This window comes from Rhinoraja longicauda, chromosome 6 (assembly GCF_053455715.1).
Source record: "Rhinoraja longicauda isolate Sanriku21f chromosome 6, sRhiLon1.1, whole genome shotgun sequence".
Taxonomy (NCBI): Eukaryota; Metazoa; Chordata; class Chondrichthyes; order Rajiformes; family Arhynchobatidae; genus Rhinoraja; species Rhinoraja longicauda.
The window spans coordinates 19,631,466-19,654,916 of NC_135958.1; the positions used below are offsets into that span (position 1 = coordinate 19,631,466).

The following is a 23,451-nucleotide window of genomic DNA, read 5'->3' on the forward strand; positions in this document are numbered from 1 at the left end:
TGATAATGCCCGTATCTCTCTGGCATGGCACCAGGAACCACCTTGTGTCTTAGCCTGATTTGGAGAAGTTTATCAGTTGCTAGCAATCATATGTTGTTTGTATTCTGAGCCCAGTTATATTATAAGCCGCCGACCCAACTGCTTCATTCCCCAGATATCCTCTGGGACTGTTGCTGCTCTTGCTTACTGTCTGCCCAGTTAGTCACAATGCTCTGGTGCTTGTTGCTACTGTGTGTAGGTGGCACTCTGGGACAACCCTCCCAAGATGAAGTCTTCTCCTTGCCTGGTCTGAACACCAAGATTAACTTCAAGCAGTGGTCAGGGTATCTGGAGGCAAGTCCTGGCATACATCTGCACTATTGGTGAGTGAAGGGGGTTAATGTCTGGATTCCATGAAGGGCTGATTCAGGTGAGACTCCCAGCCCAAGGCTCCTTATGAAAGAAAGTTGCCTTTATGTATTATGTTTTACAATGCCAAAGCTCTTTACCATTGATGAAGTATTTTTGAAGTGTAGCTAGTTCTAATAATACTGAAATAATTTGTTTTTGGTGATGTTGATTGAAGCGAAATATTAACAAAAACTCTAGGAGAATTCCCCTGTTCTCTGAAATAATACCATGGGATTGTTTAAGTTGACCCGAGGGGGGAAAACTATATTTAATGTAATTTAAAAGACAATGTAGTACTTGATCATCAATCTACATGAGTGTTCTCCTGCCTTTGGACTAGTCGGTCCCATAAGACATCCCAGAATTCATACGAGATTCATGTGGTTTACCATGGAACAAAAACTGGGCATGGGCACCCCAGGAAAAATCTCCAACTATCAGTAACTTGATTTGAAATTTGAATAAATCAAGTGTAAAATGTAAACTGAATGTGAATGGAATGACCTGCCGACCCATCCCCAGCTCCCACCGTTTCCCTGGCCTTTTAATGCCCTGGCTTCCGACGCCACTCCCGATTAGCAAGCTCCATCAGTGAGCTCTTCTTCATCCACCATACGGTCCGGTGACAAAGCTGTTGTTGTGGCTCACATTGTAGCCCCTGAGGACAGCGTTTCTTCAGGTCACCGCCACCAACAGATACCCGTGGGGCTCTTTCCACTCTCACCTGCTGCTGTTTCTTGCTGTCGGCGGAGGCTTTGGCCGATCCCCACTCGACCACCATTGCCTGCTTCTCCCATCGCTCCATCCAATCGGCCTCTTCCCCCCCCCCTCCGCCCCTCCACTTCCCACCGCCGCCGCCTCCTCAGTCTCCCATAGTGTCGCTGACATACTCCACCTTGGAAGTGGCAGCAGGTGAAAGGCGGTGAAGCCCCACAATGAACGAATGCGTCTTGTCGTTGGCGGCGGCCTAAAGAAAACGCTGTCCCCAGGGGTGACAACGTGAGTCGCAACAACAGCCACCTGAACCGGTGAAGAAGGGCTCCATGGTGCAAATCAGTGGCATCGCCACATAGCTTTAAAGTGAAACGATGCAAAGTGTTGGAGTAACTTAGCCGACTGAATCAGTCTGAGGACTTGCTGAATGCCTCCAGCACTTTGAGCCCTTTCGTTAGGTGGTGAAGAGCTTGCTGGTGCACCTTGCGAGTCGGGAGTGAGGTCGGAACACGGCGCTCTAAACAGCCGGGGAGATGGTGTGAGCTAGGAATAGGTCTGTTATATCTGAAGTCCGTTATAAGGGGGTTGTTAATATGAGTGTTTAGTGTATTGTCTTTGCAAAACAGGTAGGAGAGAAGATTGAGAGCATAGTTGAAAAGGGATTTTGGGAAGCAGGCTTTGAAAGGTGCCCAGTAAATTAGAGAAACTTAAGAGGAAGTTCACAGTTCCAGAGGGTAAGAGGAAAATGAAACAGAATGGTAGAGGAGGGGTTGTGGGGTAGTGCATAGGGGTCAGGCAGATTGAAACACTAAAAGCTTAAACACTGAGCCAGCAGAGATAGAATTAGACAAGGCCAAGGAGGGATTTCAATGTTTAGATGTAAACAAATAACTCTTTCATGATGGAGGGACACGACTGGAAAGAGCACTCGCCACTCACAATGCCATGTGCGGCTGCTCAGGGAATTTCAACGGAGCTCTCGTATTTTTGTCTGGATTATAGGGGTGGGCGGACCATCAGTTGCCAGAAAAGTGTTCAACCTGTATGATTTAAATGATTTAAAGGGCTATGGGCTAAACACAGGTAAATAGGACAAGTTGAGGTAGGCACTTTGGTCAGCATGGACGAGTTGGACTAAAGGCCCTGTTTCCCTGCTATATAACTATGACTCTAAACGTTTGTCAGGATGCCAAAGAGAACTTCCATGATGTTGTTTGAACAAAGAGAACAGGTTTATCTAAAATGCCGCACCACCAATGGTACAGTGATCTCTTGGAGCTGCATGGGAGTCTCTGTCTGTATTAGGTGTTCAAGGCCCATTCTGGGAATTTAAAAGCCACAAGACGTTGCCGCTGAGGTGTGAGTGTTGTCAGTGGAAAATTAACTCAAGGTTTCAGCTTTTTGCCAGAATGGAATCTGTGCTGATTTTAGTGAAGGCAGAGGGTGTTATTATCGCTGTGCTGTTCCTACTGATTTAAAACTTGTGTAAACCAAATTCCCTGAGGGCTTCTCAAGTAAATACTGATTAGGAAAGTCTAATTGATGCTAAATCTAAGGGTGGGCAATAATTCACTCCTTTCCCTTTGGCTATGAGACGTCCCTTCTGTGGTACTTTGCAAATTGTAAACACATGGGTGTTTTAAGGAGACGAAGGGGCTACTTAAGGAAAATGTAGGAAGGGAGGAAAAGTGAGTGGAACGATGAGGTGATGGGAGATTGATGGGAATAGGATTTGAAATGATCTTTGTGTGTTACTGCAGTGCACCTTGAGATAGTCTTGTACCAGGACACCAGTGAGAGAGAGAGTGGGTCTTCAAAACCCATTCTCAGTGTGCATACATGCGTTGCATTTTCAAAATACAACAAGACTTTACAAACTAGAAGCTTAAAGAAATCTCAAATTGTCACGCTGAGGAAGTTGCCTAAAGTACATTTTGAGCCAGGAGTTTCTCAACATGATGCTCCCAGATTTACACGCATCAAGTCTTACTGCAACTTAGCGGTGTTTAAATTTGACCACAGAAATTCAATAGTTATAACAGGCTTGGATTTCTATGGAGCTGGTGGTGCTGAGAACCTGTAGCCTTGATACACTATCAGGGCAAAAGGACAGCTTGACCTGCCTTTACGTCATTGTAGTTGTGGTCACAAGATATCAAATGTTATGTAAACTATAACTGGCAGGACTTTAGGAATGAACAGCCTTTCCTCTCGTCCTCTATTGCAACATCAGTCATTCAGCAGGAAGAGACTGGCCTTTGGTAAAGAACATTTCCAGAATATGAGAAAGCAAAGAGAATTTCATTTATAGAGCACTGCTGCAGATGCATGGAAGCATTTTGCAATTAACTTTGGACCTATGAAGTCTAGTCACTTTTGTCATGTAAGATGTGCAGCATTAATTTGTACACAGCAAGATTCCAGATATAGTGAGTGTGATAATGTTTTTACTGAAAAAAGACAGAAAGTGCTGGAGTAAGGACATGGAGAGGTGATGTTTTGGATCAAATGCTGCCTGACCTGCCAAGTTACACTGACACTTTGTGTCTTTTTTTGAAAATCAGCATCTGCAGTTCCTTGTATCTCAATATCTCAGTGATGTTGGTTGAGAAGCAAATAAGCCAGGACATACCAGGGGCATGTTCTTCAAATTAATATCATTGGATCTTTAAGTGCACCCGAAAGAGCAAGTGGTCTTGTTTCACATCTCATATGAATGCCAGTCCCTCAGTAAAACATGGGAGCGTTGGCTGGATCTTGTGTTCAGGTCTCCGATATAAGATTTAGCCAGCACCTTCTGACTCAGAGCAAACAGCTCTATGACTGAGCTAAAGCTGCCAATTTTAGATGTCAGCACATGGTGATCAGGTGATACAAGCTGAAGATTGTGGAAAAAAGGAGCAAATAATTGCAAGAAGGATCCTTAATATCCCAGAAATACATGTTTTGTTGAGCTGGATCAAGTGGGATAATTTCAACAATGAGGAAATATGATGAAGAAGCATGATCAGAATTGGGTACGTCAAGTGAGATTCTCTTGTCAGATAATAGTAATTTATTTTTGGAATTGGATGCCTCGTGTAGAACTAGACTGCACAGAAACATGCTCTTCAGCCTACTGTGCATGGGCCAACCATACAAAGAAAACACATTACAAAAATATTCTGCATATTCCCAACAAATCCACCTCCCACCAATTGTACCACCCAGTTACATTAATGGAAATTTGCATTGGTCAATGAATCTGCAGACCTGGGATATGGGAGGAAACCAGAGAACCCAGAGAAATCCTATCTGGTCACAGGGGAAATGGACATCTCCAGAAAACAGCGTTGGAGCTCAGGATCAAATCTGTATCACGAAAATGTGAGACAGCAGTCTTACAGTCTTACAGTCAGGCCCTATCCGTTCAAAGTTAAGAGAAATCATTTGAGATATTCGCAAACTGCTGAAGTAACTCAGCGGGACAGGCAGCACCTCTAGTGAGAAGGAATGGGTGATGTTTCGGGGTCGAGTCGGCTGCCAGTCTGAAGAAGGGTCTCTACCCGAAACATCACCCATTCCTTCTCTCCAGAGATGTTGCCTGTCCCGCTGAGTTACTCCAGCATTTTGTGTCTATCTTCGGTTTATACCAGCATCTGCAGTTCCTTCCTACTCATTTAAGATGGTATTGAGAACTGCAAGACCTTACATTGGTAGCACAGAAATACTGCTTAATATGCAGAAGGAGTGCACCACTTCTACTACCTTCTTCCCACCATTGGACACTATCTGCCCCATTCCTGCATGTGTCTGCAGTTCCCATGTTAACTGCATTAGTCATAAAACCAGTGAAAGTAGATACACAAAAGATGCTGGCATCTTGAATTTTTAAAAAAAGTGCTAGTGGATCTCAATGGGTCAGGTCGTATGTGTGGAGGGAAATGGACAGATGACATTTTGGGTTGGGATCCTTCTTCAAATTAATATGATTTAGAGTGAAAGTACGTCATCCTCAATCACGAAGAGCAAATTCTGGGTTGTTGTTCCAGAAACCAACTCATAGAATTATTGAAATGTGCCGCACAGAAACAAGCCCTTTTGGCCCATTTCATCCATGTCAACCGTGATGTTTATCAATGATCATTCCAGTTACTTGTATTGGCCCCGTATTCCTTTGCGCCTTTCTTATTCAAGTACCTGTGCAAATACCATTTAAATGTGATTATATCTGCAACTTCTGGCAGTTTATTTCAAATATTCATCTCCCTTCAGATCTCTTAAAAAAAATTCTGCTCTCATCTTGAACCCTGTCCTGGGAAAAAGATACAGTCACGGGTGGTGAAAAAGCTACGGGTGGTGACAGGATCGGTGCCATCAGAGGGGAAGAGTAGAAGTGGGCCTGAAGGATGTCCCTCCTTCAAATACCCAGTTGGCGACTGTGAGATGAGTTGCTCACTTGTCTGTGGTCCTGCAGAGTCCTCTGTCATCGTCGTTATTTACTGTGTGGTTTCTGTCCTTCAGGTTTGTGACATCTCAGCGAGACCCAACTACAGACCCTGTGGTCCTGTGGCTGAATGGTGGACCCGGGTGCAGCTCCTTGGACGGATTCCTCTCTGAAAATGGACCTTTTCATGTAAGTCTTCCTGTGACCCAATGGCGAGGATTGGGAGTGTGAGGTTTGGGCTGTTGTTTAATCTGGTAGAAAACCTGAACTACATTTACCATGATGTGTATGTTTTCAGGTGCAGGATGATGGCAGCACACTCTACATTAACGAGTACAGCTGGAACAAGGTAGCCAGCATGTTGTACCTGGAGTCCCCGGCTGGGGTTGGCTTCTCCTACTCTGACAGTGGAAACTACGCCACTAATGATAAACAGGTATTGTGGCCGATCTATCTGGCCTTGGTCTATCAGGACATCCCAGGTTCTGTGGGCTCTGTCACCACTTCAAGCAGAAGCGGGAGTAGCATATATAATGCAAGTTACATGTCACCTGACCCGCCAGGTCCATTTGCTACTTGTACTCAACAATGAATACATTGCACTGAGCATCCAGTAGAGCAGCGGGTGCTCACTGTCCAATTGAGTTGATGTGGACTGATCTTTTTCACCCTGGACCCTCTATGTACCCCAATCCCTTCCACGACAGTTTTTTCCTCCAAATACCTCAGCCTTTGCTCCTTTTCGCCTGCCTCCCTAATGGTTCTACTATCATCCCGGCACTGATGTTGTAGCCTTCCCACCGCTGTGATTTCTGCAGTAACTCATTTTGAAAGATGTTACTGTACTTCGTACATGGAGTAACATGTGGTGATTGTTGCTCGAGAGGTAATGGTGCAAGTCCACCTTTGTTACTAAGTTGGAGGTTTTCCTAAGAGGGTATATGTTTTCATGCTCAGATGAGCTGCATCTCAAGAGGATTTAAATGTTGCAGGATCGGGAAAATTATATTCTTACCTTCTACAGCTTTACAGGTACAATAAACCCAATAACACAACATATAAATAAATAATAAATTGACAGTTTTTCTAGACATGCATACCATGGAGGTGCAAGCCAAAGTGTGTAGGGCAGAGTCAGTGCTGAGGTAGTTTAATGGTTAGGGCTGTGCAGTGTGGTTCAAGAGCCTGATAGTTGTTGGGAAGAAGCTGTTCGTGAATCTGGAGGTAATGGATCTCAGGCTCCTGTGCCTTCTTCCCAATGGTAGCAACAAGAAGAAAATGTGGCCAGAGTAGTATGGGTCTTTGATGATACACGCTGCCCTCTTGAGGCATCGCTTCCTGTACAGATCCCTTCAGAGGTCAGTACCCATAGTGGACATTTGTATGACCAGTACTTTAACCAGCCTATCACGGTCCTTTCACTTTGCAGCTTGTGAATTTGTAAGACCAGTGCTTGGCATAGGGAGAAATTAAATGGGTGCAGGTAGAGACCATATGGCCCTTGAACCTGCTTCACCATTTAGTAAGATCGTGGCTGATCTGATCTTGACCTCAACTCCATTTTTTTTCCATATTTTCACAATCCCTGTTTCCTGTTATTCAAAATTGTATTTAGCTTTGGCTACATTCAGTGACACCATCTCCCGATCTTTCTGGCTAGATAATTACAAAGATTAATGGCCATCAGAGATGATGCTCCTCTCTCTTAAATGGATCAGTGCCTATTCTAAAACTGTGCCCCCTCCCCCCCATCCCCTCCTCATCCCCAGTTCTAATTTCTCCCATTCGAGCAACTATGCTTTCAGTGCCCAAGAAAGGGAGCAGCATTTATCTAGGTGTCCTGGGAGTGGAACTAAATAGACACAGTGTGAAGTACTTTGGGGAACAAACAATGTTTAAACAGACTATAAATGACCTAAATGTTATACAAATAACAAGCACAAAGAACTCTCACTTACTTATTTAGTGTAGTGGAAAAATACAATCTTATCCTGTTAAATCTGGGAGATACATTTCAGGTTCTTTCATTAATCCTGAAAGAGAAAGTATACATTTTAATCTATATATTTTTTTTTAATCTGGCAGACCCAAAAGGTGATGTCTCTCTTGAGTACATTCTCTCTCAAATCTATATACTAAAACTCTAGTTTGTTATCTTGTTTGTGACTGAACTTCAGCCAAAACGGTATACGATAGCACGACAATTTTAGGCCCACCTTACTCACCATTGTCACTTTAGTGATAATGCAAGTAGTTTTATTGAAATCGGTGTTATATTTTTAAAGTTATTCACATTTTAAAGTTTAAAAGGAGGGGAGGGGAGGAGGGAGGAGGGAGGGAAGGGGGGAGTGGGGGAGAAGGGAGAGGGGAGGGGGGGTTGAGGAGACAGGGGAGGGGGGGAGGACAGGGTGGTGCACCAATGCAGGAGGGGTTTGGGCCCAACGGGTCCACTTGGTCTAGTATCTATTAAATGTCTCCCTTCGATTTTCCTATACTATCTGCACTTTCATCAAGATCAAGATTCAAGATATCTTTATTTGTCATCCAAAAAATAAGTCCAACAATAAAAGCATTAAAATAGGCAAATTATACAATAAAAGCATTAAAATAGGCAAATTACACAACCCCAACCAACACACACAAAAAAAAAAGAAACCCCACTTATGAAATAGTTCAAACAGAAATATAGGTGCATTTTCCCTCTTCAAACGTTTTACTCATTTTAGAGTTTGTGTCAATAATGAATTTATTAATGGAGTTGTTCAGCAATTACTGTGAAGCCTTGCATGATGTGCTACTCAACATTGGCATTTGAAGTCTTGGTCTGGATTAAACTCCCTGGAGTGAAACCTGAACACAAGAGTTTCTAATCCCGAGGCAAGAATGCTACTGACTGAATTTGGAATTCTTGACATGGCTGGAACTTAATCTCAAGGATAACAGGAAAAGACTTTCTATCGATCATTGACCTATCAACATAGTATTAACCACAAATCTTTATTCACCCTACCTCATTCCTACAGGTTGCAGAGAACAATTACCTGGCCCTGCAGGATTTCTTCAGAAAGTTCCCTGAATTCGCAAATAATGACTTCTATGTGTTTGGTGAAAGCTATGGCGGAGTTTATGTACCATCGTTGAGTCTCAAGATTGCAGATGGTCCAGCCAATATTAATTTCAAGGTATATGTTCATAAATTCATAAGATCATAAGATATTGAAGCAGAATTAGGCTATTCGACCCATTGAGTCTACTCTGCCATTCAATCATGCATCTGTCTTTCTCTCTAAACCTCTGCCTTCTGTCCTGCCTGTAGCCTTTGACACCCTTACTAATCAAGAACCTGTCAATCTCCCCTTTAAAAATATCCAATGACGGCCTCCACAGATAATTATGGCAATGAATTCCACAGATTCACCACCTAACGAAATTCACCACCTGAAGCTAAAGAAATTGCTTCACATCCTCTTTCTAAATGTATATCTTTTTATTCTGAGGCTATACCCTCTGGCCCTAGACTTTCTCACTTGTGGAAACATCCTCTCTGCATCCACTCTATCAAGGCCTTTCATTATTCATTATGTTCTTTGTTTCAACATGAATGGCCTTCTTTCCATTGTTCTTCTGCCTGTTAGTAAATGGAATATTGTGTCCCAACTATGATCAGGATCACTGTTCCTTGTTTACAACTCTAATGTGAAAATTAAGAATTGTGTTGGTTTGAGAGAACAGAATGTGGGCACACTTCACTGCCATCCCAAAACATCCTACAACTAATAAATTAATTTGATGTGTAACTGCGGGAAATCAAGTAACCAGTTTCTGCATTGCCAAATCCCACACAGGAAATGAGATAATGAGACCAGTTAATCTCTTCTTTGGCAGTGTTGGTAGCAAGAGGCCATCTATCCAGAGAAATCTGCTCTCACTCCATTAGAATAGGTATTTAGGGCATAGGGTGATCTGTAGTCTCAGATTGTTGACATCTGCTCAAATAAATTGAGCCAAGTAGTGGAGACAGACTCTGTGTGGTTCTGATGTAAGTAGAGTCTGAAGTTCCTTTCTGACACTGAGGTCCTGGTTACCCCAGTCATGTGGTCTCTCCAAATGTATTTAGAACCAGTTTGAATTACTTCTTTTGGTTCACATATGCAGAAGGAAAGGCTCAGGTCTGTTTCCGGTAAATGACAAAGTGGGCTATTCCAGCACATCACAGGCTGGACTGAAGCTAATGGTTTAGGGTAATATGGATTGAGAGTTTGTTCTCTCAGTCCTAGAATAAAAAAGACAAATAGCACAGAAACAGGCCCTTTTGCCCATTGATTCTACGTTGACCATTAAGCAACCATTTAAATTAATCCTACCCTTACCCACTTTATTCTTTTTCCCCACATTCCCATCAGCTCCCTCCACCCGGTTTCAACCACTTATTTACACAATAGCGGCAAGTTAAAGTGACCTACGACCAGCATGCCTTAAGGATGTGAAAGGTAACCAGAGCACCTGAGGGAAACCCACGTGGTCTCTGAGATGGTGCAAGCTCGCAAACTCCACACAGCAGATGTCGAAAAGTTGATTTTGTCCTATAGTCGGAAAATGGAAGTACTTTGGAAGCACTGTGTGTGAACTCAACACAATTTATTTACTGACAATATGGTAACCATACTTCCAGTTTTGTAATAAACAACATGGAAAGCATATGAGACTGTTTAGAAAGAAAATTACTGAAAGTGGTGAGAGGAAATTATTTCTGCTATTCGTAAGTTCATAGGAACAAAATAGATTTTAACATGAACATCCACCACAGTGACTCCTCCACATTCCTCACTGTGATGGAAGGTGAAAAAAAGTTCAATCTCTCCCTTCTTTGGGGAGCACTGCATGATGGCTGCCTCGCCTACAGTCTGTCTGTCACTTACAAACTCTTGTTTTAATTTTTGGTAAGTTTTAAAAGTTTGTGTAAATGTTCTCTGGTTTGTTTTATGTGGGGGGTGGGGGAGGTGCTCGAGGGAAACCTTTTTTCAATCTCTTACCTTGCCGGAGATGCGATTGCTTTCCGGATTGTATCTCCGGTCGCTCTGCGGCCTAACATCACGGAGCTGGAGGTCTTGCCTGGGACTGACTTTGAACCCCTGCGGGGGCGTGAACTTAACATCTGAGCTGGCAATCCCTTGCCTGGGATCGACGCTCCAACCATGGCCTGCGGACTTTAACATCAAGGAGCTTGCAGTCTCGAGTTGAGACCGGTCAAGAGCTCCAAGCTGCACGACGTTCGACTAGTCCCGACCCGAGGTAGATTGCCGGCGCGGGGGAGCTGAGGTCCCCGCGCCAATGCAGGAGCTTGATCGCCCCGACGAGGAAGGCCCGCCGCCGCCAGCTACAGGAGTCAAGATCGTCCCATCAACAGAAGGTTAGATGCCCCCGAACCCCAGAGGACAAAGAAGGGAGATTGAACTTTTTTTCGCCTTCCATCACAGTGAGGAATGTGGATGAGTCACTGTGGTGGATGTTCATGTTAAAATGTATTTTGTGTGTTCTGTTGCTTTTTATTGTTATGACTGTATGACAAATTAAGTTCCTCGCATGTTGCAAAACATACTTGGCTAATAAAGTATTATTGTAATTGTGAAATGCATGTACATACATCTGACTTTTGAAATTAATAATATTATCAAAGCTTATTTATAAGTGGTGGTGTCCATAATCGAGGATATGTAAACCGGGGACTGCCTGTACTCTGGAAGCTATGTGTATGAACTGTGTGTCTAGTTTATTAACACTAGGATGACACTGTGTCCTATTTTGCAGGGATTTGGTGTTGGCAATGGACTGAGCAGCCAAGTTGACAATGATCAGTCGCTCGTCTACTTTGCATATTATCATGGACTCATTGGAGACACGTAAGCATCATATTTGAACACCCAGACCGGTAATACTAAAGATTTGTGTGATCAGTCTCAAGGGAACCCCCCACCCTCCCCATCAATTTGTGTAAATGGCCTGGCAGCCCCATCCAATGTGCAATGAACCTTAGATAGACACAAAAAGCTGGAGTAACTCAGCGGGACGGGCAGCATCTCTGGAGAGAAGGAATAGGTGCTGTTTCGGGTCGAGACCCTTCTTCAGACTACCCATTTCAGGAGTTGATCTTCTATTCTGACCAGCATCGCATGCTCAAAGCAGTGTTACCTCCAGCATGGAAGCCATGGTGGGAACAGGTATCTCACTATATTTAAGAAGTTTCTAGACAAGTATGTGAAAGGCAAGGAACACCAAAGGCCAAGTCCTGAAAAAATAGAATTAGTAGAGATTAATACTTATCGGACAGCATGGACTTGATGGGCTTTAGAGCCTGTGTCTGTGCATATGGCTATGACTGGTGGGAGAGTTAGAGGGTTCTGACCTTATGCCATCCTTGATAAAGCAGATAAGTAAAATGATCAGTGAAGAGTTAAAGTAGAGGGAGAGTCCCAAGGAAGAATCCGGTGTAAGGAATACATTAAGATGGAAGAACAAGGAAGCATGAGTAATTGGGAGAGGGGGTATATTTTCCCACAGTCCCTATTCCATATAGATCCTGTAACCATTAAAGATTTCCTCACATCTTCTCCCATCAATACAGCACCATACCTTAGGAAATGCAAGAAAAAAAGGTGAAAGAAATATTTAAGGGAAGACACTTGGGACTAGTGCAAAAGTGAAAGCAGTGTATAAAAAGATGGATATGACTGTCCATATTCTCTGCCTTAAACTTAATTATACATTCCTCTATTGACATTTATAATAGAAAGCACTTTTAGTACTGTAATTACCCCTTCTCTAATGTCAGAAACCACCACCTGCAGTGCAATGGAAGGTATAATTACAGCACAGCAATTTTATATTGGTACATTGAGAAGCTTGGAGTTTGTGATGGAAAAAGCTGACAATCAATATTTACATTTTGGGGGGGAAAAAGCATCAATAAGATTTAATAAGGTCATGTGATAGGAGCAGAAATAGGCCATTCGGCTCATAAAGTCTCCTCCGCCATTCAATCATGGCTGATCTATCGCTCCCTCCTTACCCCATTCGCCTGCCTTCTCCCCATCATCCCTGACACCCATACTAATCAAGAATCTATCTATACCTTAAAAATATCTATTGAGGCATCCACAGCCATCTGTGGCAAAGAATTCCACGGATTCACCACCCTCTGACTAAAGAAATTCCTCCTCATCACCTTCCTTAAGGAACTCTCATACTTGTGACATAGGGCAATGTCCTATTATAAGTTATTGTTGGACTAATCCTAAGGTATGGTGCTGTATTGACAGTAACTTGCATTTATGGAGCACCATTAATAAAGAGAAATATTCCATTATGTTCCAATGGGAAAGAGGGAATGCAGTCAAATGATGAGGTCTTGTTGGATTTTCTCTTGTTAGATATCAACATTGCTTTGCATTTGTGTGGTGTGAATGTTACTTACCACCTATTAGCCCAGGATAGGTCCAGATCTTGCATTTGGTTGAGGGCTGCTTCACGTCTGAGAAGTCACAAATGGTGCTGAACATTGTGCATTCATCAGCAAACATCCCTACTTCTGATCTTATGATTGAAAGGTCATTGATGAAGCAGAGGAAGATGGTTGGGCCGAGGACACTACCCTGAGGAACTCCATCAGAGATGTCCAATGGCCGAGAAGATTGATCTCCAACCACCGCAACCACCTTCCTTTGTGCGAGGTGTGATTCCAACCAGCGGAGGGTTGTTCTCCTGATTCCCATTGAGTCCAGTTTAGCTAGGGTTCCTTGACATACATGATCAAATCCTGCCTTGATGTTACCTCTTATGGTAACACATATGGTATTCAGGTTTTTTGTCCATGTTTGAACCAAAGCTGTCCTGAGGTTAGAAAGTGAGTTTCTGTGGGCAAATTGTTTCTGAGCAAGTGCCACTTGATAGCACAATCGACGATTCCTTCTGTCACTTTGCTGATGATCGAGAGTAAACCATTGAGGTGCTAATTGACCACATTGGATTTGTCCTGCTTCTTGGGTCCAAGATATACCTGAGCAATTTTCCACATTGTCAGTTAATGCCAGTGTTGTAGTTGGACTAGTACAGCTTGGCCTAGGATTCGGCGAGTTCTCGACAACAAATCTTCAGTACCTTTGCTGTTTCCAGAGTCTTTTAACTGTTTCTGGAGAGCATGCGGAGTGAATCAAATTGGCTGCAGACCGGCATCTGCCACACTGGAGGAGCCCAAAATGAGCTATCCACTTTGGTACATCTGGTTGAAATGTCCTGTAAATACTTCAGCTTTGTCTTTTGCACGGATGTGCCAGGATCCCACATCATTGTGAATGGGGATATTTGTGAACCCTTCTCCTCCAGAGGGCTTTTTTCACAAAATGCTGGAGTAACTCAGAGGTCAGGCAGCATCTCGGGAGAGAAGGAATGGGTGACGTTTCGGGTCGAGACCCTTCTTCAGTCCTCCAGAGGGCTGTTTATTTGTCTACCACCATTCAGGACAGGATGTGGCAGGACTGAAGAGCTTAGATCTGATCCCTTTGTCTTGGGCTGTTAAGCTCTGTCTAAAGTATGCTGTTTATATTGTTTGATGTGCAAATAGTCCTGTCCTGTTCCTTCACCAGTTTGATCCCTTGTTCTGAGGTATGCCTTGTGCTACTGCTGGCACACTCTCCTTTTCTCATCATTGAACCAGGGTTGATTGTCTGGTTGATGGTAATGGTAGAGTGGGGGCTTGCCAGGCCATGAGGTTGCAGATTGTGGTTGAGTAGGTCTGCTGCTGTTGATGGTTTGCAGCGCCTATTGGATACCCAGTCCTGAGCTCCAAGATCTAATCGCAGTCTGTCCCATTTACCATATGACACGATGAAGTGTATTTTCACTGTGAAGATGGGTTTTGTTTCCACAAGGACTGTGGTGTGGTCACTCTTACCTATAATGTCACGATCAGATCCATCCGCGATAAGTAGATTGGTAAGGCGGAGATCAAGTAGGTTTTTCCCTCTTGATAGTTCTCTTATCATCTGCTGAAAAACCAGTCTGGCAGCAGTGTCATTCAGCATTCAGCCATCTCAGTCAGTTGTGGTGCTACCGAGTCACCTTTGGTGATGGACACATTCTTTGCCTTTGCCACTTCCAGTTGTTCCTCCAAGTGGTGTTCTACATGGAGTGGTATTGATTCATTAACTGAGGGAAGGTAGTGAGTGGTAATTAGTAGAAGGTTTCCTTGACGAAATCTAACCTGATCCCATGAGATTTCAGTCTCGAGGGTCAATGTCGAGGACTCCCAAGGCAGTTCCTGTCCAACTGTATACCACCGTGTCACCACCTCTTGCCTGTGGGACTGGACATCCCCAGAGATAAAGATGATGCTGTCTAGGATGTTGACTGTAAGGTATGATTCCATGAGTATAATTGTGTAAGGAATTGCTCAACCAGCCTGTGAGACAGCTCTCCCAATTTTGTCACAAGCCCCCAGATGTTGATAAGGAGGACTCTACATGGTCAAGAAGGCAGTTTCTGCCATTGCTGTTTCCAGTGCCTAGGTTAATTCCAGGGCAGCACGGTGGCGCAGCGGTAGAGTTGCTGCCTTACAGCGAATGCAGCGCCGGAGATTCAGGTTCGATCCTGACTACAGGTGCTGTCTGTACGGAGTTTGTACGTTCTCCCCGTGACCTGCGTGGGTTTTCTCCGAGATCTTTGGTTTCCTCCCACACTCCAAAGACGTACAGGTATGTAGGTTAATTGGCTGGACAAAATGTAAAAATTGTCCCTAGTGTGTGTAGGATAGTGTTAATGTGCGGGGATCGCTGGGCGGCGCGGACCCGGTGGGCCGAAGGTCCTGTTTCCGCGCTGTATCTCTAAAATCTAAAAAAATATATATATATCTGTCTTGTTTTGTTTCTTTAATGTGTGGTGTGGGAAAAACTCAAACAACGATTTTTTTATCAGTCGAAATTTTGACCATGCACTAAGCTATCCAGAACTGTATTAGTCCAGCGTGGTTTCGTTCAGTTTAATTCAGAGATACAGTGTGGAAGCAGGTCCTTCAGCCCACTGAGTCCATGCCAACTATCGATCACTGTACACTGGTTCTATTCTATTCCACTTTCGCATCCTACACACTAGCAGCAATTAACCTACAAACCTGCATGTCTTTGGAATGTGGAAGGACGCACCAGTCACAGGGAGAACATACAACCTCCGCACAGACAGCACCTACAGTCAGGATCCAACCCAGGTCTCTGGCGCTGTGAGGCACTAGCTCTACCGCTGTGCCACTGTGCCATGAATATTCTATTAATAATAGAATATTGATATTAATAATAGAATATTTGCCATTAGTGGGTTTTGCATGCATTAAACAATATGGTGTCGTAATGGAAAATAAAGTCTCTCACCATCTGTCCGCTGAGATAAGGAAATAAGATGCACAGGTGATCAATGGTAACTGTAAACTGAGCTTAATGCAAAGGAAATCCCTTATGGTAAGGATGCTTGGCCTGTTACAGTTGAATGCTACATTTTAGTTTACATTATCTCTCTTTTTTCCCCACTCATTTAAGGGTGTGGGCTAACCTGAATTCATACTGCTGTTCATATGGATCCTGCAACTTCTTCAACAACAATAACAATGGCTGCCAACAATCAGTAGGTTCTTTTTCACTTTCTGTAATAATCCATCCGCTCATTGAATCTGCACAATGTGCATGTTTAAAAAGCATTAACATGGTGCTTTTGAAACCTCAATGTGCCAAAGCACTTTACGTTCTGTTAAGTATGTTCATAGTTACTGTTGTAAACATGGCAGTGAAATATGAACTAAAAACAGCAATGACTGGATGATCCGTATTTGGTGATGATTGGAGATGCGTACTGGCCGAACAAGAGAGTGTAGATGCTGGAACCTTGAGCAAAAAACAAGCTCCTGTAGGAAGTCAACAAGAAGCGTCCCCATTCAAAACAATGCTCATTTTCCTTCATGGATGCTGCCTGATGCTACCTGCGGCAGTTTATTTTTTGCTCATGAATGCTGGCCAATTGACTACGAATAACTGCCTATTCTTCTTTCCTATGGTGCTTATTGTCACTGTCACTGCACTGAGTAGCTCCTTCAGTGACAGACTCCTTCACCCCAAGTGCGTGAAGGAGAGATATAGGAGGTTCTTCCTTCCCGCTGCTGTGAGACTGCACAACCAGCACTGCTCCCAGCAGACGAGTCAACGGTAACAGTTAAGAATACACAGAAAACTGATGACAATTTATCCTTGTCTTTACTTTTATTTATAATGAATGATCTCTTGCTATCCACTTTGCTGCTGGAACACTGTAAATTTCCCCGGTGTGGGACAAATAAATAAAGGAATATAAAGGAATATTGTCTAATCTGACTGAGAAGATACAGGCCACTCTTTCACACTGCACATTGTAACCTCCTTGATTTTGTACTCTGCCTATATGCGAAATACCCTGTAGCTTGTCCTCCCATTTTCAAAGATGCATGGGCATAATCCCTAATCATGTGTAATCCCTATACCTGATTAGGGATTATGCCCATGCACCTTTGAAAATGGGACGATAAACTACCGTATTTTGCATATTGGCAGAGTACAAAATCAAAGAGGTTGCAGTGTACAGTGTGAAACAGTGACCTGTATCTTCTCAGTATATGACAAGTCTTTGGCCTGGATGTAGGACATTGTGAAAGGGGAGGAATGCAGATTTGGCATCAAGGGGATGAACTGATGGGTATTTGAATAGAACTGGAAAAAAAAAATATTTTTCTTTTAACAGCTCTCTGAAGTATACAAGGTCATCTACAACAGTGGACTCAATCTGTATTCACTGTACATGAAATGTGCTGGGGGTGTAGGGAAATATTTTGGACGATTCGACGCTGAAATGAAGAACATCTTCCAGTTTTACAAGTTTGACATGCAGATGGTAAGAAGTATCCATTTCCTATTCTGCTTAAAATACCAACGCACCACCTCCTTTCCAAACAGTATAAAATATGAGGCTAATGTCTCCACCATTGCTTTCACAATGTTAGTTCCAAAGGGCATTAACCCTTTCATATACTCTCTTCACTCACTTATCTAACATGTTGATGATTGCTATCCACTTCCAAGTTTGGGATTTAATACTCAGATTCAAAATGGCCTTAAATAAAGCATTTGTGAGTCAACCAGCACATTACGATGGCAACAAGATAAATCACAGCTTGGTAAAGCAACTGCTGTGCCTAAAATTACAAGAAATTGCAGAGAGTTGTGGATGCAGCCCAGTCCATCACACAGACCAGTCTTGTCCCAATTAATTCCAAATAGACCACACTACCTCGGGCAGTGAAAGTATGTACAACCAGATTCAAGAACAACTTCTTCCCCATTCTTATCCAACTCTTGAAATTACCTCTCATATGTTAAGGTTTAGTTCCCTATCTTCCAATCTATCTCGTTCACAATCCATTCTCATGCTTTCTCCTCATAACCCTTGACACACTTACTAATCAAGAATCTGTCAATCTCCACCTTAAAAATACCCACTGACTTGGCTTCCACAGCTGTCTGTGGCATGAATTCATTGATTCACCCCCTCTGATTAAAGAAATTCCTCCTCACTTCCTTTCTAAAGTATGTCCTTTTTTTTTGAGGATGTGCCCTCTGATCCTAGACTTTCCCACTTGTGGAAACATTCTCTCCACATCCACTCTATCCAGGCCTTTCACAATTCGGTAAGCTTCAATAAGGTCTCCACTCATCCCTCTAAACTCCAGCGAGTACAGGTCCAGTACCGTCAACCGCTCATCGTACATTAACCCAATCATCCTTGGGATCATCCTCATAAACCTCCTCTGGACTCTCTCCAACACCAGCACAACATTCCTCTGATATTCCTCAAAATTCACGCACCTATTGAATCCTAATGGCTTCATAGACACTCACTGCGTTGAGTTGATAAGCCCAACCAATCCTCTTAACTCTCATCCTGAAGAATTCCACAGGGCCAAACTCCTTCCTTCTGTACCTAGTCTCATATACATTTCTTTATCTTGGTATTAAGTAGCTTCTAATTATCTAAATGGTTTTGAAATTAGTTCACCTACTACTCTGTGAAGAGCTGTGGTTGTGTCTCTAATCGATCAAACGTTCCTCCTGCTGAATGTACGTCATCATTCACAAATACTTACGTTATCACCTCCCTCGCTTGCCAGACTGCAGATACATCCAGAAACTTAGCTCCTCCGTGCATCAATGACACAGCTCAGTGGACTTGGTTAAATCGTGCTGATGTGAGAACAGCTCTGCACATCCCAGCAAATGTCCAGGGCTGGGAGATCTGCAGGTAAGGGATCACCTAGTAAATTTGGAACAGCATGTGCACAGGATGTGTAATTGCTTAGATGCACAGCTATCTCAGATGTGCAGATGAACAATGCTTTCCATGCCCTTGTGATGTCCAAACATGCTATTTAGTCAAGAAATATAATAGTTCTGCTGTTGTAGGTAAGGTGACATTACATTTATGCCCAGCCAGGTCTCTTCCAAGTAAAATGGTAATACCCTGTTGTAGTGATGTTGACTGGTGCACAAGAAATATGGATTTAAACATCATGGATAACTTACCTGTACTTCCTAATAATATCATCGTACCTTTCATATCCACATGAAACAAGATGATTGCTTTATGCCTCGTGCGTTCTCTGCGGAGACTGGTATCCCTAACTTTATGTTGTACCACGAACCCAGCCACACTCTAAATTTGCAAATCTCCAATTTAATGCCTTCCTTACTTACACTTTTAGTCACCTTCTTAGAGGCAAAGAGTCAGAGATGAACAGCACAGAAACAGGACCTTTGGCCCGACCATCAAACATCCACTTACACTAATCCTACGTCAATCTCATTTTTTATTCTCTCTACATTCTCATCAACTCCCCCCCCCCCACCCCAGATTCTACTATTCACAAACGCACATACAGCAGTAAATGTCTTTGGGCTCAGAGAGGAAACCAATGCACCAGTGGGGTGGAGTGGGGGGGGAGGAGGGGGGGGGGGAAGGGGGAGGGGGGGGAGGGGAGGTCTATTTCACGTTTCTCTTTCTAGTGCATATCTTAAGCCTATCTTAAAACAGTGCTCTTATTGTATTCATTAGTGCACAACTATGGTTAGTTCATGGGATGGATATGCAGGGTATCAAACACCAAGCCCACCCACCCAGGATCGTTAGTTATGCACTTTGGAAAGTTAAACCAGGCCATGACATACACGGTGAATGGCAGGGCATTGTGAAGTGTGGTTGAATAGCGGGACCTTGGAGCACAAGTATATAGTTCCCCAAAGTGGTGATACATGTAGATAGGGTGGTGAAGAAGACATTTGGTAAGCTTGCCTTAATCGGCCAATGGATTGAGTACAAGAGTTGAGATTGCACTAAACATTGATTCTAACTGGATGTGCGTATTGTGTACAGTTATGGTTATCATGCTTTTGGAAGGAAATCATTAAGTTGGAGAAGTTGCAGGAAAGGTTCACAATGTTGTTGCCTGTACCGTAGTCTTTAGGAGAGATTGGATAATCTGGGACAGTTTTCCAGGGGGCGAAGAAGGTTGAGGGTTGATGATATGGAGATTTATAAAATGACAAAGGGTGTAGATAGGATTGTCACAGGCTTTTTGCCCAGGATAAGGAAGTCTAACATTAGAGGGCATAGGTTTAGGGTGTGAGAGGAAAGATATAAAGAGGATTTGAAGGACAATTTTTTCACACAGTGAGTGGTGGGTGTATGGAACAAGCTGGCAGGGGAGCTGGTGGAGGCGGGTACAATTAAAATCATTTGGACAGATTCACAGATAAAAAAGGTTTAGAGGGAAAGTGGCCAAATGCAGGAAAAAGGAATGCCTTGGTCAGCATGGACAAGTTAGCCCAAAGAGACAGTTTTCATTCTGTACAATTCTATTAATCTATAAGTCTCAGCAACTTGAACACATTCAATAAGAACTTGTCCCCCCCAACCCCATCACTGTATTTTATTGGTAACCAAAGATCTATCCAATCAAAATTGTAAACTGCTCAGATCACTCCTGAACTTGTTACAGTAAAATTCAATTGAACCTGGATTTGTTTTAATGTACTTATGTAGTTGACTCTAACCTCTGATAATTCATCTGCTCCATCTGCAGTCAAGAGATTAGTAGAACCTATGACCGTATGTACACCACCATGGAAAACTTCTACCTGCAACTCCTCAGCAAGGGTCTGCGTGTACTAGTCTACAATGGGGATACGGACATGGCCTGCAACTTTCTAGGAGGCAACTGGTTTGTGCGGTCACTGAATCAATGGGTAAGTAGTATTCCATTAAGTTTTCTTCTCAGGTTGTGCATCAGGATCAAGAAGGATTTGCTTCCACTCTGGTTTAGGGAATTGATGGTGTCAACTGCAGATATTGTGCACCGGTGGTGGTGGATGAAATAAATATTGAGTGTGATGGATGGGCTGATGAATATTCTGACAACAACCAAATGAAAGAAAAGTCTTGCTAAAGGCTTTTGGCCCCCTCAACTGAACCCCAGGTACTGAGTGACTGGTACTGATCAGGTGTCCTTTCCATCAAAGGCCTTCCCTGTTTACAGCAACTTCCCAGCAGGGTGTGTCGAACTTTCTCCCAGACTGCCTGGAGGATCGTCATACAGTGGGATAACAGTGCATCTGTCGGGCCTGTGGGCTTGGGGAGGGAGAGATCGCAAGAGGGGCTCTCCTCAGCTGCAGTAACCGATTGTCTGTTTTGTCATTAGAAAACAGTCGACTACCAACCATGGATATGTGATAATCAAATTGCTGGATTTTACGAGCAGTATGATAACCTCACCTTCATGACTATCAAGGTAACCAACCCTCCCTCTTCACTCACCCGTTCATTTGAAGTAAGATTACTCACTCACCCAAGTTCATTTGAAGTAAGAATACTTTTGTAGGTTAAGGATTTGTGGCCCCACTCTGACCCATGTGATATCCACTCCATCCCTTTCTGATCTGTATGATAACTCACACTTTGTCCCGCTGACTCATGTGATACTCCACGCCCCAATGCCTGTCCCACTCTGATCCATAGGATACACCATTCTCCACTCTCTGTCCCACACCTTGCTCTGTTATACCCAACTCCCCAAACCTTGTCCCACTGTTTTCTGTAATGACACCCTGACACCTCCCTTTAAGTCCCTTTATGTCAGACATCAGGCGAAAGAAGGGTCTCAACCCGAAACGTCACCTATTCCTTTTCTCCAGAGATGCTGTCCGACCTGTTGAGTTACTCCAGCACTTTGTGTCTACCTCTCTTTAACATATTGATCTGCATGTTCCCCGGTGACCAACATTTACTGCCCACCATCATTCCACTGACTAGTTGGTGATGACTGCATTTCTGGATTTGTGGTTCTCAGGAATTGGTCATACCAACCTTCTTGCTTGCTGTGAAATCCTATCCAAGAAACTAGAAACAGGGAACTACAGATGCTGGTTTACCAAGAAAAGACACAAAATGCTGGAGCAACTCAGCGGTTCAGGCAGCATCTCGACCCAAAACGTCACCTATCCATATTCTCCATTGGTTGCCTGACCCGTTGAATTTCCTCAGCATTTTGCATCTTTCCCGAGAAAGTAGAAGATTAGTGTCATCCTGAGCATCTCTTGGTTCAGATACAGGGATCATGGTGGACAGCTCTGGGTGCCTTTGTTATCAGGGGAATGTTGATAGCCTGTTTCTGCTTTGTTTATCTCCAGGGAGTTGGACACATGGTACCACAATGGGCACCAAGGCGAGCCTTGAAGATGTTTGAGTCCTACCTCTCCAAGACTCCATACTGAGACAGCACCAGACTTGGTCTTCCAGTTTGCCAGCTTACTGTTTCAATGGCCTTATAATTGATTATTTTCTTGCTTCTCTTGCTTCAATTGGCTACAGGAGTACCAGGCACTGTAGCGAATGCTCAGTTTGCATCGGCACAGGAGCTCATGTGGACCTGTTCTCCAAGCCCTTTGACACTGCTTATATTTTATTCTTTAACCTGCTGGCTGCTTAGAACATGCTCAGGGTCAGGCACAACAGGGTTTTCTGTAGTACAATGAATTGCAAATAAATCATTCAAAACACTACTTCTTGCCTCAATCGTGAATGAATGGTTTGGGTTGGCAGAGACTAGGATTGGCTTGGAGTTCCCAGAAATTTAACATCAATCTCCAGGAAACTGTTGTATGCAATAGGGGAAATAATCTAAGAGTTCCTAAACATAATTAACAAATAAGGGAAAAAAATACAGTTGCTGGAGATCTGAAATAATAATAGAAAAAGCTGGGAACACATAGCAGGTCAGGCAGCATCTGTGGAGAGAGTAAAACAGGTAATATTTTGTGCTGAATATCCTTCTTTGAGATTGTCTTGAGCCTGGAGAGTTGACCTGCTGAGTGTTTGCCAGCTCTTTCTGTTTGTATTTCTTGTTAGGAGCCAGTTATTCATGCATAATTGTAGGAAGGTCGTGCAATTTACCTTGAGAATGGTGGTTACACCCATCAGGTCAACCTTTGCTGCAATGCTACATACATGGGGGGGACTCTCTCTTCCCCAGAAATTCTAAACCAACATATAAAAACAGAATATGGAAAATTCCACCTGGAAGAATTATGTTTGGTTCAGAATGATGGGACACTTTCTGGAAATTTAGAGGTTTCAAACAGTATTTCCACAGAGTAAAGCCCCGTCAATTTAGGATGACTAATAGGGAGGAGGGATCTTAGGGTACATTTCTAACCTCAACTGTGGGGTTGGAGAAATTCAAGTCTGTGGCAAATGGAAACATAGGCATTGCCTGAGATGGAATGTTTCAGTGGTGAGCTGAGACTGGA

General features: G+C 43.3%; 1 protein-coding gene across 1 annotated transcript; it reads left to right on the plus strand.

Annotated features, from left to right (window-relative positions):
• The first annotated feature begins 207 nt into the window (after positions 1-207).
• LOC144594300 (lysosomal protective protein-like) lies at positions 208-22,695 on the plus strand. Its single transcript, XM_078400640.1, has 11 exons — positions 208-362; positions 5,608-5,719; positions 5,829-5,966; positions 8,554-8,712; positions 11,339-11,430; positions 16,111-16,195; positions 17,339-17,488; positions 18,762-18,892; positions 20,730-20,892; positions 21,345-21,434; positions 22,333-22,695. The coding sequence occupies exons 1-11, from the start codon at positions 208-210 to the stop codon at positions 22,414-22,416; spliced, it is 1,359 nt and encodes a 452-aa protein (XP_078256766.1). The 3' UTR covers positions 22,417-22,695.
• Positions 22,696-23,451: the final 756 nt, after the last annotated feature.

What these genes read in the sequence shown, in the direction of transcription:
- LOC144594300 (XM_078400640.1), top strand. Translation starts at nt 208, where the DNA reads ATGCTCTGGTGCTTGTTGCTACTGTGTGTAGGTGGCACTCTGGGACAA. An exon ending in CAGCCAATATTAATTTCAAG is followed by an intron (nt 8,713 to 11,338) that starts GTATATGTTCAT and finishes CCTATTTTGCAG; the next exon opens with GGATTTGGTGTTGGCAATGG. An exon ending in CATGGACTCATTGGAGACAC is followed by an intron (nt 11,431 to 16,110) that starts GTAAGCATCATA and finishes CACTCATTTAAG; the next exon opens with GGTGTGGGCTAACCTGAATT.